The sequence below is a fragment of the Abramis brama genome, assembly GCF_963993115.1.
Source record: "Abramis brama genome assembly, chromosome: 25".
Taxonomy (NCBI): Eukaryota; Metazoa; Chordata; class Actinopteri; order Cypriniformes; family Leuciscidae; genus Abramis; species Abramis brama.
This window is the reverse complement of record NC_139987.1, coordinates 12990551-13005010: the sequence shown is the minus strand read 5'-3', so window position 1 is coordinate 13005010 and position 14460 is coordinate 12990551. Positions and strand designations below refer to the sequence as shown.

Sequence of the window (14460 nt, the reverse complement as noted above, 5' to 3'; positions counted from 1 at the left end):
AGGTTACACTATTGGACTATTTTGGACTAAAACTTTGCGACTACATGTCAACTAACTATCATTGGAGTATGAGTGTAGGTTAGGGTTAGTGTTTGGGTTAGTAGACTAAATTGACATGTACTTGCAAAGTTACTTATAGACAGTAGAATGTCTGTTGGGGGACCATCAAATTAATGTGTTAGCAGATATTAAGCAGACAAATACTCTACAAATACTCTAATGACTGGTAGTTGACATGTAGTTGCAAAGTTACTTATAGTTAGTAGATTGTCTAAAGTGGACTATCGAAATAAAGCATTTAGTATGTTCAACATAGTACCATAGTACAAAACGAAGTGTGCACTAGATAGGGTACAGTACAAAATCCAAAATGGTGTTCAATGAAACAATACCATGTCAGGAAGTGTGCACTTTTGTCCCACACTATTATCTGTCATTACAGGTAGTATACTATGGACTAAAACATCAGAACATTATGTAATGTGCAATAATGTACAAAAAGTAGTGTGCAGTACGACATTAGTGTGCACAAGGCAGCATAGTACAGTACGAAATCACAAAGTGGTGTGCAGTAAAACACTATCACATTGTGCACTAGATACAAAACTAGTACACATGTGTAGTGTGCACTAAAATACTGGCACAGGGGTCTTGAACCTTATTCAGTTCAAAAAAGAGATCAAACTATAATTGGTCGACCTCCTGAATTACAATCATGGATCCACTAAAAATTGCAAACCCCCAGTTGGACACCCCTGTACTACAAGATTAGGTATTTCTGTCCTTTTTTAACCATTGATAGACTCTGAGAAGATACTTTTTACATCTTTGTTATCTATAACTACTCATAACACAATACCTAACTCATGATATCAAGCTGACCATGATCCAACATTAAACATGAATGTTTTTTAACTAAGAAAGAGGGAAAAAATGGAGGTATTGGAATAATAGAAGATAAAAAACAGGCCTAGCAGCACTCTGAGAAACGCACTCTCTCTTGCTCTCTCTTTGGGAGGCTTAAGAGGGATAATGGAAACGGAAGTTAGCTGAAACAGAGAGCTGGAGATGGCTTGGGATTTTGAGGAAGAAAAGCCTGGTTTGAATCTTCATCCACAGAAAAAAATCCTGTAAAAGCTTTCAGGGAAATAGATAGAATGGGATTAAGACGTGAGGTAATCAGGCTCCTGTGTGGTTATCGATAAGGAGCGAGCAGGTCAGTGCTAATGCAGGCTGACACATGTAATGTCATTCAAAATCATCATGGTGTCATATTAATATTTAAGAGTAATGCTTATGCATGACTTGCTAGTGCTAGGCCATACATTAGAATCAGAGTTTTACACGGTACAGCTGAGATTGAGAAGGCAGGAGGAAACAGACAGTCCTTAGGGGTAAAAATAGAGAAAAAGTTCATTAGCATCTCTCTGCGCAGTAGGATCATCCAGAGCTCAGCGGTTTGGTGAGTGTGTGAGTCAGCAGTAGGGTACCCAGAGAACAGACTGCCCACCGTCAAATCTGACAGACAGAGAGATGTGGGATTTAGAAGCATACTTATTAAACATACCAATGAGACAAAAACTTGCACAATCTAGAGCAACAAACCTATAGTGAAAGTGTATATGTTTAGTGTGTGAGAATGTTTCCTGTGCGTGTGAGTGTGCATGTATGCTGTGGTGAACCATCTGTTCTCAGCAGTGTGCATGAGTCAGAGATGGGCTGGAGCGATGGCATCTGTGCTCTCACACCTCCCCCTCTCCACCTCTCCTCACTTTCTATAACACCGTCCTACTGTCGCTCCCTTTCCTATTTTCCAACTCTTTTTCTATCCTGTTCTTCCATGTTTTTTTCTTTTCAAACTACATGAAAAGTGTGCTCTAGATAGTGTGTAGTGCAGTGAATGAGAATTGTGTTTAAATGACATTTACATTTACATTTACATTTAGTCATTTGGCAGACGCTTTTATCCAAAGCGACTTACAAAGCAGGACTAGATTAAGCGAATCATCATGAAGAGGCAAAAACCAAAGCTACGCAAGGAGTGCTCAAGATACAAAGTTCAGGCATTATTCAGAGTAGCATAAGCCCGATAATTGAGGTTTTTAGAGGGAAAGGGGAGGGTTTTTTTTTTTTTTTTTTTTTTTTTTTTTTTTTTATGTGGTTTTTATGTGGTTAAATGACATACTATGTAGTTTTACAATATGAGACGTGTATTCCTTGTCCTAAATAATACATGAGATTAGAATTAGCACATCCTAAATTATAGTATGGTACATTAAAATAGTATGCAAATTGTGCTTGGATGATTTACTTTTATAAACTGTACTTTTTCTGGAGTATTTGTGCTAATCTCTAAAGTAATATAATAGTAATAATATCATCTTAACTATATTATATTATATTTGTTATAATATATAAATATTAGATGAAAATATAAAGTGAAAATTAGAAATGTGGCCTTGGAATTTAACTAAAACAATTTGATTAAGTTACTTAAATTACTAAAACTAAAAACAAAAATAAAAGCTATATAGAAATGTTTTAAATAAATATACAATCATTTAAAATATATAACAATAATAATAAAAAGGACAAATAGCAAAATGATTAAAACTTAAACTAAAATGAAAACTGAAAATATACAAATAATATTAAAATAGCACCACAAAATTCTTTACTTTAACCAGTGAATACTTTTACCATGAGTAGCCCATGCAAATTGAGATGGAACCAATGTTATGTAGTGTGCAAATGGTAATGTGCACTTACTGCACTATAAAATTAGCACAGGTACATGTAATGTGTACCTCAGAATACTAAATTGTCCTCCTAGTTATATAGTTCTGGCACGAAACTCTAGGCTGATTGTTCTTTAACTCATCTGGTAGCGATCATGTCATTATCTACATAGCACAGCTAATTGGTTGTTGTTGTTTCATCAGTGGCCAATGAGCTGCGGCTCAACATTCAAACAAATACCGCTAGTGTTGCTGTTAGCAGTCTGCAGCGCGCTTTCAGAAACCCTCCACCTTCCCCAGCTCCACCTGTATAGATCTGCTACTGGGGGTTTATTCATGTACGTTACATGTGCAGCAGCAGCAGCAGCATGTCTTACATGCTTACAGCAATGTCTGTGAATGTATTGGTAGTAGCAAGTCTCTGTACTTGCTCTGCAACAGCAGCAACACCAAATGCATTAACATTGCCATATCCATTACTATGCCAATCTCTATTACCAAACCAATCTCCCGAGAGTTGTCATGACAGAAATAAGGTTGTGTGCACAATGCAGTGTGTATTACAAAAAAAGAAGTCAACTAGACGTAAGAAAGTAGTTCACTTGGCAGAGATGTTCAGCAGTGGATGCCTAGTGTATTGCAAAACAATCGAATCAGGTAGTAGATATTCCACTAAGAAAACAGGTATATTAACTGATACTGATATCAGATATTGATATTTCTGATAGTACTGATATTTTTCCCTTTCATTTTCTCTTCTCTTACTTCTCAACAGCTGTGTAAGTGGTGCAAGTTCCCAAGTGCAGAACACAATGCTGATCTCAGACAATATTCACACATGTTTTCCTCAGAGATTGTTCCCAGATTTATATCTGTCCAGGGAGCTGGATGTTTTATAACTCAAATTGAGTATATAGTCAGTGTTGGGTAAGTTACTCTAAAAAAGTAATTAATTACTAGCTACTAATTACATCTTCAACAGTGTGATTACTGTACTAATTGCTCTCTTTAAAGGGATACTCCACTTTTTTTGGAAATAGGCTCATTTTACAACTCCCCCAGAGTTAAACAGTTGAGTTTTACCGTTTTCGAATCCATTCAGCCGATCTCCGGGTCTGGCGGTACCACTTTTAGCATAGCTTAGCATAGATCATTGAATCGGACAGGACCATTAGCATCTCTCTTAAAAAAAATGACCAAAGAGTTTCGATATTTTTCCTATTTAAAACTTGACTCTTCTGTAGTTACATCATGTACTAAGGCCGACGGAAAATATAAAGTTGTGATTTTCTAGGCTGATATGGCTAGGAACTATACTCTCATTCCTGCATAATAATCAAGAAACTTTGCTGCCGTACCATGGGTGCAGCAGGCGTAATGATATGACGCAGCACCTGAAAATAGGTCTAATAGGTTAGACAAACTTAGTCCCGGTCACGTTGGAAGTTACCGAGCTGGGGACTATTTTCAGGCGCTGCGTCATATCATTACGCCTGCTGGACTCATGGTACGGCAGCAAAGTTTCTTGATTATTACGCAGGAATGAGAGTCATTGGTCATTTTTTTGAGAGAGATGCTAATGGTCCTGTCTGATTCAATGATCTATGCTAAGCTATGCTCAAAGTGGTATCGCCAGACCCGGAGATCGCCTGAATGAATTCGAAAACGGTAAAACTCAACTGTTTAACTCTGGGGGAGTTGTAAAATGAGCCTATTTCCAAAAAAAGTGGAGTATCCCTTTAAAAGTATTGTATTACGTATTACTAATTACTGCTTTACTAATTCTTTCAAATAAATAATATAAAATTGCATAAATTATTCTTGCAACTCACCAAAGTATTTAAAGGGAGAAGGGTGCATTAAAAAACATTTTAACATTAGATGTTACATTTTGATGTTAAATCCACTATTGGATTGAAATAATTGCCCAGAACTCTTGTAAACACAGACCATAAGAGAGACCAGTTCTCTCTTGGACATAAATGTGGAGTGTAAAGAATAAGAGGCAGTTATTTAGTTATGAAGTAAGTATCGCTGTTGCTAATAAACTGTAGTTGCTCATACTAAGTGTATAGAACATTAGAACAGAACCCTAACCCTTTCCATGGAAACAAGGGTGGGCAAGATCAATATCTTTACAGAACCCTTAGACCTTCACATACAAACAAAACACATCTAAGGATGAGCTCATACAAATGAAAATCAATGAAAGCAGCATCACCTTGACTGAAGGTCATTGTCTTTGTGTTGTAGTGTATGTTTGTGAATGTGTGTGTAATCTCCTCGGTGTGTACTTTACTTTGTTGTTACAGGAAAGGTCACATCTGATATGTTCAAGTTGTTAGTGTGCTTCAAGTTAAAAGTGTTACTGCACACTGTATGAAATCTATTTTATACAAGCACTTTAACTAGAACAACTTCAAACTTGTGACTTGAATTTCAGACTCTTGATGATTTTACTTGAGGAGTTCAGAAATATCCCAGAGACCAGTCATGTTCAAGGAGCGAATGTCACTGAAGAAACCCCAATAGACAATGAACTGAGAAGAAGAAGAAAACGCAAGAAATAAGAGATTTTGGCATGTTCCCGACAGGCTGCGGCATGTGATCGCATCCATCAATGCTGCATGCAAGCTGGGAGCTCACACCATCAAACTGACAGTTAGCAATCTCCAAAGATAAATTACACTCAGACAGATTAAAAAAAGAGATAAAGAAGAGGATATGTTGCCCCAGCCGGAGAGAGGGATGAGATGTGTGATATTTGAAATAAATGAAAAATTGCATCTTTTATTGCGCTCTCTCTGAGAGTGAAGGTGGGGCTGTGATGTCTCTATATATAAATAAACTCTGTCTGGGTCTTTGTTAAGGTCAGACGATGCTGGGATTCTCAGAAGCTCACAGTCAGAAGCCAACAGCTTCAAACGGAGTGTTGCCTTTCAGCGCAGTGGCTAATATCAGCCCGCTAATTCACTCCCCTACTGAGACAAAGAGGACATAGACAGTTGACAAAGATAGATTTTTTGTCTCTTTGACAGAGACAAAGATAGATTCATGTGTATAATTATCAATTAATTGTTGTTTAATTTGGTTCTTTAGCTAAATTCATTTACAACTGCCGCTGTTAGATTTAATCGTTCACTTCTTCTTAAGGGGATGGTTCACCCAAAAAAGAAAATTCTGTTGTTATTTACTAACCCACACATCGTTTCAAACCCCAAGACTTTCTTTCTTCTGTGGAACACAATGTGCAACACTTTTCCATATGATTTCTAAAAATACCAAACAAGACATAATAACATTAAAGTAGCCCATTATGACTTGTGCGCTATAAATTCCAAGTCTTCTGCAGTCATACGATAGCTTTACATAAAGAATAAAGCAAATGTATAATTTAATGAATTTTAATGAAAATCTTCCTCTCTGCCACACAGTGTTGTTATTTTAACTAAAACTATTTAAAAAAAAATCTTTGTTGGTAATTAAAACAAAACTGAAATAAAATAAAATAAAATACAAATATTAGCCGAAAATTTAAACTTAAAAACAAATACAAACAGATCAAAGATACTGTTAATATATATATAAAAATAACAAAAAGAAATTTACAAACTAAAATAAAAAAGAAATAGAACAACAATTTCAAATATATAGTATTATAGTATTATTTAATACTATAATAGTATACAACTAAAATAACTGCCACTGCAGCTTGCAAATCTCATTTGCATCCTTAAACTACGGCAGAAGGTACGATTTTAACTAAATAAACACTTAGACTTCACTTTATTCTTCATACACAGCTATCCTGTGGGTTCAGTCATTTGGAATATAGTGCACAACTCATATGGACTACTGTAATGGCACATTCATTACGCCAATTTGTAATTTTTAGAGTTTAACAGCCCCAGTTCCGAATCACTTTCAATATAAGAAAAAGAGCTGCATTAACATTCCACCTAATATCTATTATTGTGCTCCATGTGAGAAATAAGACGCAGGTTTGGAACAAAATGAAATGACAAGAATAACATAATTTTTTATTTTTTCACTATCACTTTTAAAGGTTCCTCTGATATTTTAGACAAGCTCAAGCCATGACATGAGACTAACAAAGCCCATGTGACAGATCTCATCTCCTAAAGCATAACCTATTAATCTACACGAGGTTGAAAATGAGAGGCAAACATTGACTTGCTGCTCTACCTATCCGGCTGCTCAAACACTAATGACAGCTTAATAAGTCTTGTAGGATTTTCCGTCATCATTCACACTCTCCAGTTCAGCCAATTACAAGTGGACCAGCCTTAATCATTCAGGCCTGAGAAATCGATCAACTGTTTGTGACGTCCAGTCCAGGGAGGCCTCTGGTATCTACAGGAATCCTACGTCAATATTTCACACTGATTCACCACCAAGCCTAAAGCAACAGTCGGTGATTACACAAGACATTGAGTACAACACACACGACCAGCAAATGCCCTTGTTTACCAAGAGGACAGGTGGTCACAACACAAGGATGATCTCAGGGGGTAAAGGTTCTTCATAAAATTCATACACTTGTGCCATTATATTCCACAGTACTATTTACACACCTAAAGATCATTAATATCGGCTAACAATAGCCACATTCTCAGTGACAGCTAAAGACTATTCATTTTATCTAGTGTTTGACTGCCTTTTGTGTTTGTTCTAGGCCTCCAGAAAGTCGATATGCATTCGAAACACCATCAGATCAGCAATCAGCCCTGTAACACATTCAACACTTCAGAGCGAGAGAGAGAGAGCGAGAGAGAGAGAGAGAGAGAGAGAGAGAGAGAGAGAGAGAGAGAGAGAGAGAGAGAGAGAGAGAGAGAGAGAGAGAGAGAGAGAGAACTCATTTGCACCTCTGACTTACATATTAAATAGTGTGGAAGGAATGTGAAAATACAATGACTATAAATAGATCTCATAGGTACACACATTGAATGTATGCTATAAGCAACGCACGGCTGTACTAAATATTATGCACACCCTGCTGGGTGGATCATAGGCCTAATTTCAACGAGGAATAATGAACTTCGCTATGGAAATTTCAGTAATGAGTTCTAACATAACAGAAACACAGTATGTCAGGACATGACTATGGTGAGATAAATGACAATTTAGACAATTTGCAGACACAAAACACTGTTTGTAACGACCCCAATTACATCTGCAGTGGCCTAAAAAAGTATTTGGACACTTAATAATGTCTGCATGCTGTTCGGTTTATATCAAACAAAGTTGTATCTGCACCAACTGCAATGCTACCACTAAAACGGAAACTATTAAAAACAGTTTCCATTACATGAAATAGAGCTGAAATAAAATAAAATAAAAATATTAGATGAAAATTAGAAATGTTGCCTTGGCAACTAATTGAAATAATTTAAGTACTAAAAATACAAAAACTAAAACTGAAATGATCTTTTCCTTAAAGATGCAATAAGCAATTTCTGAGGAAACAACCCTAACAAACACACCCCTCCCTTCATTGCTCCGCCCCCAAAATGCACAAACACGCAATGCAAGAGTTGATGTCTCTTTATCATAGCCGAAGCGAAGCAAAATATTGCTTCACGAAAAATAAAGCAAAGATGGCGAATGAACGACAAGGAACATGCATTACATAATAGCAAGAGTCGCCAGCGCAGCACACCAGATAATGACACTCAAAAACTGTCCTGTTACTAAAACTAACATTAAAACAATAGCATATCTTGGTTCTGTGAAACATAGCAAAAATAATGTTACTCGCATATGGAGCAAAAACAATGAAACCACAGTGTCCGTTTTCAGGCCTTCTCGCTTAGGTCTGGAAAGCTTCTCTATTATTAATACAGGTTCTAAAACTCTTGCCTGATCATAACCCTTGTTTTTCCAGTTATATTCCTCTGACCCTTTCTCTTTTGTAATGTCTCTCAGCCATCTCTCTTTCTACAGTCTTTTTAAATCTCCCTTTTGCTCACTCGCTCTCCTCCCCCATCATGATTGTATATGCCCCCTACTGCTGATTGGCTATAAGTGTGTTGTGGTGTTCGGTTCGATCCAGTTTCAACAAGGTTTCTCAGAAATCACATAAGGGGATAGTTCACCCAAATAATCTATCATCATCTACTCACCCGCTTTGGGGCACCATTGACTTCCATAGTAGGAAAAAAAATACTATGGAAGTCAATGGTGCCCCAGAACTGTTCAGTTTCCCACATTCTTCAAAATATCTTCCTTTGTGTTCAGCAGAACAAATAAATTTATACAGGTTTGGAACGACATGAGGGTGAGTAATGATGACAGAATTTTCATTTTTGGGTGAACTATCCCTTTAATGCATCTTTAAAGGAACTGTATGTAAGATTGTGGCCAAAACTGGTACTGCAATCACTGCAGTACTGCAATTCAAATTACTGTAGAGCAGTGTATCCCCTCCCCCTCCCCCTGACTTGAGGTTGCCAGATAGGCTGCAGGATCCAGCAGGAACGTAGGCTGACATGTAGCTGCAGCTGTGGTAACTAGAGTAGAGCTGGCAACCCGGATGCTGAAACACAACTGACTTTGTGATTGGTAGATAGGTGGAGGGTGGTGCATCAGGCCAAAACACAACATGACAACATCAGTTGAGGGCTGCAACTATCACTTTTAAATGACAATATCCTGGCCGGACTACTGTTGTCAGTGATATAAGTATTTGAAATGAACATGATTTCTTAATGTCTAGTGACATATCAGGACCATTTTATGATTAATTGAAATGCATTTCTTACATACAGCTCCTTTAACTAGCCTTTATTTAATTTTACATGAATATATGAAGACATCCTTTTTGTTAATTCTTTTAATAAAACATTTGATCTGTTTTATAATTTTAAACAAACTTGTGTGCAAAGTGTGCTGTCTGTCTTTAAAAATGAATGTTTTTCAGGGCTCCTGTTTACAAAATAGTGTTTGGGGCCACTGTAACACACCTTCCCACTTTCATTTTCTCAGTATTTCTCTTGTGCATCTGTTTGCTCCATACAAACAGGACTGTGAACACTGAGGGATTCCTCTTCCCAAGTGATTCCAGGATAAAAAGACCTGATGACATAACTCATCCAGTGACGCATGTAACTCCAGATGCCTGAATCTGCAGCTACGTCAACTGTTACCAGGAGAAGCCCGGCCAATATCACTTATGTAGGTCGCATTAAAAACACATGCGGCGCCGCATACAGATGCCAATTTTCAAAGACGGCCCCCTTTAAAAGCAGACTGGAATCTACTTCAGCAGGCTCTGATCATGGATCTTTCATGTTGACTCACGGAGCTAGTTATGAAAGAAGCCCACTCGGATCAAACACAAAGTTTCTTCTGTGACCTAAAACAAAGGCCAACTAAAGAAAAGTCTGATTTTGTAAAACAAATACTCAACTTTTTTTGTGTTTTTTGGTCTGCTATGCTTAATATCCCATGATTCCATGTTAGAGCACACAGTTATGAGCAGATATGTTAATGAAAGGGGATATGCACACTGCTTGTAGGCAGAGTTAATAAAATGATGCAAATTGCATTATAATTAACTCTAAAAAGTGGAGCATTATGCTTTTATGTAAACTGTACCTCAGGGATCTCACATAACAATGCACTCAGCTACAAGTACTTTAGATGGCATCTTAAATTGTAGTGTGTACAGGTGTTTAGTGGGGTCTAAAAGTCTGAGACCTCAATTGAAAATGCTTCTGTTTAGCATTTTTCTATTTTAATAATTTTTTAGGGCAACAATTTGAGTGAAACATTAACGTGAAATTCGTAATGCCTTCTGCTTAAAAGACAATTGACCTTTTGTACAAAGGTTTTCACATGGTAAGTGTCAAAAAATGTCATACACTACCGTTCAAAGGTTTGGTGTCCGCAAGATTTTATTTTATTTTTGAAAGAAACTAATACTTTTATTCAGCAGCAAGGATGCATTAAATCGATCAAAAGTCACTGTAAAACATTCATAATGTTACAAACGATTTTTATTTAGAATAAATGCTGTTTGTTTAGCACCAAATCAGCATATTAGAATGATTTCTGAAGAATCATGTGACACTGAAGACTGGAGTAATGATGCTGAAAACCCAGCTTTGCCATCACTGGAATAAATTACATTTTAAGATTTATTAAAATAGAAAACAGTTATTTTTAATCATAATATTTCACAATATTACTACTGTATTTTTGCAGCCTCTGCAACACATATTTTTAATGTGGTTTCAGATTTTCAGGCCCCACTGTACAAATCTACATTTATATATCTGAATGCATACAGTTTGTGTTAACTCAGTAACTCACGGAAGGCGGGTCGGCAGGGGTCACTCCGTGTGCTGTCGGTCGAGTGGTTACTGGACACGGAGGAGACGCTAGAGCTTCGAACAAACCCAAAGGCAGCCAGACGAGCCGGTGGGAGGCGCGAGTATCCAGGAGGACGGAGGCCAGTCTGAGCTGGCTTCGGCAAGAAGGATTTAGCAGCTAACCCAGTCGCCACCGTCTTTCTCTGATCTGAGGGTGAATAAGACTATGATTAGTACTCAAATTCACTGAAAAAGAGAGGTCTAGGAAATAAAAACCACCACATACTGCTTTTTTTCAGTCCATGGAGGTCAACTATGCACAAAATATTCTTGTTATAATGCTGTGACAAAATGAGGCATAGAAATGTTTTCTGTTGGTACAGTACATGATCACATGATTGTTGCAACTGAGAAACAGGCGCAGGAAAAGAAATTCAGAAAACACAAGAAAAAAAAGAAAGTGAGCATTGTGTCCTAAAAGGAACTATTTCTAGGCAGACTGGCCTTAAAGATACTCACAGTAGGATAGAGAGAGAGACTGTGGTGTTTTACAGCCTCTCTCTGATGAGAGGTAAAATTGCTTTAAAAAACTCCTGAAAGAATCATAAAGAGGTTGGAGGCTGTCTGCCTCCTCTGCCCACAGCATGAATGACCATTCATCAACATATATATCACTGTAATATTCACATGGAGAAGAGCGATGAGTCACATTTCTCATCCACGGAGGGAGTCTAATTTAATATAAAATGTTTGCCAAAACATAATCTTAGATGTTTCATAAAGCCCCTTTATGAGGTCAAAAAGCTTTAATATAAATTATTAAGAATTTCATTAATCTATTAATTATATGCAATAAAAGTGTGTGGATGGTTTCTGGATGTACTTGCAATTGTGTGGTTCTGATTGGACAACGTCTGGTGCTTAACAGGAGTTTGCAGGTCTCCAGCAGAAGCCCTTTCTTTTTTAATTAGTCTAGGAGGCCAGTTGTTAAAGAGGCCATTGATTCCTCTAAAAGCAGTTGTGCACAAATTATTGTGATATCAGTGCTTAATAATGGCCTCAATTGAATAGAGTAGTGGGTTTTCTTTACCCTATGTGCTTATTTTTACACCAGTAAAGATGATAAAATCTGTTTACATGTAATTAATAAGGATCATTATCTCCCCCCCCTTAGCTCTTTGCACTATAGGTCTTCATATCAGATACCTCTTTCTGCTGGCACCATGGGAACTGTCCTGCTGTCAAATAAAAAAAAATATGATTTTAGGAAGCACAGGAAGAAGAGGGAAGTCGCACAAAAATATGCAAATGCAAAGAGCCACTGCGGGGTGAATTTAGGGACCCACTTCCAGGCTTGCTTTGAACTGGCAGTCTCCTCCCACCTGAGGTCATAATTTGGGGCAGGTGGAGAGAATGATCCCCTCCTGCTCTTGGAGATAAAGCACCTCGAGTTCCCTGTTCCCAAGACGCTGTGATTGGAGCAAACCGTAGCGCATACTAAATGACAATCTACCGTTTCTCATTATGTCTGTCGCATTCACAGACATTTACAGTGTCAGCAGTATGCTTCAAAGACGCATTCTTCACAAATGAAAACACACACATACACACTCAAGCAAATGCACACAACAAAGCACCCTCTCATCCATTCATATCTAATCAAAGTTTCCCTGGCTCAATCGCTTCCCCCAGCGCCCCCTCCCACCCCAACCCCGGGCCATCAAGGTCTTTAATGAAATTGCAGGCAGCTTCTGCTTCAAGTGAGGGTTGTGGTCATTAAAGATAAATGTGTTCCTGTTCTCTCTCTCTGTGATTTTTTTCCCCCATCAATCGTCTTTATTCCTTCCTATACCTACTTCCCAATATTTGCGGATTGCCCAGATCATTAGTCATCCATCATAGCTTTGATTTTGCATTTTCAATGTTTATTTCTTTTTTTTCCATACAAAGAAAGTGAATGGTGACCACAGCTGTTCCCATTAATGTTTACTGTATGGAAAAGAGAAGCTTGGAAATTCTGCCAACGAGAAATTGTTGGGTGAACTGCCCCTTTAACGCCACAGTGGAGTCATTTTCTCAAAGTGTTACGAATAAATAAAAAGGAAAAGGAATGTGTGTGTGTAAATTTATAATTATGGATTGAAGCTCAAGAACTCATTGATTTCTTACTGAGTGTTAAAATACTAGAGCTATTTTAACAAGCCATCATTGGTTCAGTGATAAACACTTATCTGTATTAATGAAGAATGAAATGCTGCTAAACTGTATGTTGTCACGGGGTAACCAAGGAAGACGAAGAGGATCACGAATAACAACAAGGTTTATTTAAATAACAAGCGAGACAGCGTGTAAACGTAAACACGAACAATACCGGACAAACACTGAGTGAACAGGAAGAACTTATATATACAATGGTGATAAATAAACACACCTCTAAGCCACTGCAATCTAAGGACGTAACAAAACCCAATAAGCAATCAGAGATTCTTTGCTATGGTACTTCAGTGCATTAGACAATTTCCAAGAAGATTTTAATCAAAGACTGATTATTGTCGACCGAGCCTAGTGACCAGAATCAATTGTTTTCATTGTTTGAGAGTGTGAAAAATGATGTGACATGAGATGATCTATAACTCCAGTGGGAAATAATTACCAACTTCAGAGCAATCAGACAAGCAATTTTGAAAGTCATACCAGAAGAGTGTAATACAAACTGTTAGATAGTAGTTTCTCTATAATAATAATAATAATGAATAATAATAATAATTAAAGCTGCAAGCAGCATTTATCGGGGTTCAAGCGTTTAAGGCCTTTAAGCACACATTCGTAAAATATATATTAAGTTTTATTTAGCAAACATGTAAACACTTAGAAAACTTAGGAAACCAAAAGTAATTTATAAAAGATCATATAAGAGATTCAGTCAATAATCATTTTGTACAGACGTAAATAATGTAAGTTGGAAATATACATTGAAAAATTAAACAAATGTGGAAAAAAATGTGGAGTACACTATACTCCACTAATATCTCTTACCATTCACAAGTTATAGCCATTTTAGTAAAAGTGGCCCCGGTCACATCAAACATTTTGGTTCCCTTTAGCGACCGTGAATTGAAATTTCAAATTTGTTTTGATGATTATTGATAGTCACTATGCAGAGAATATGTCTGCAGTGGTTTGGTTCCAATCAGGTCAAAAACCTAGGAGTAGTTCGCAAAAGTTAATTTACTCGAAAATGGCGCCTGAAGGTCGAGCAAATCCAAGGCATGCATTTTGCTAGCTAAGTACTAGCCAAGGATTCCAACGATATAAGACACATGAGCCTAAGCTAACGGTTTAGGAGTTATGAGCAATTTCGTACTTTTGACCGCTGTAGCGCTCCCGTC

General features: G+C 37.3%; 1 protein-coding gene across 2 annotated transcripts in view; it reads right to left on the bottom strand.

Annotated features, from left to right (window-relative positions):
- Window positions 1-14460, bottom strand: part of mtus2a (microtubule associated tumor suppressor candidate 2a) — a 69214-nt gene that overhangs the window by 21140 nt on the left and 33614 nt on the right. For both annotated transcript variants that reach the window (XM_084104251.1, XM_084104252.1), the window contains exon 4: window positions 11073-11279. In XM_084104251.1, coding sequence (XP_083960377.1) covers window positions 11073-11279 — 207 coding nt within the window. The remainder of the gene's footprint in view (window positions 1-11072; window positions 11280-14460) is intronic.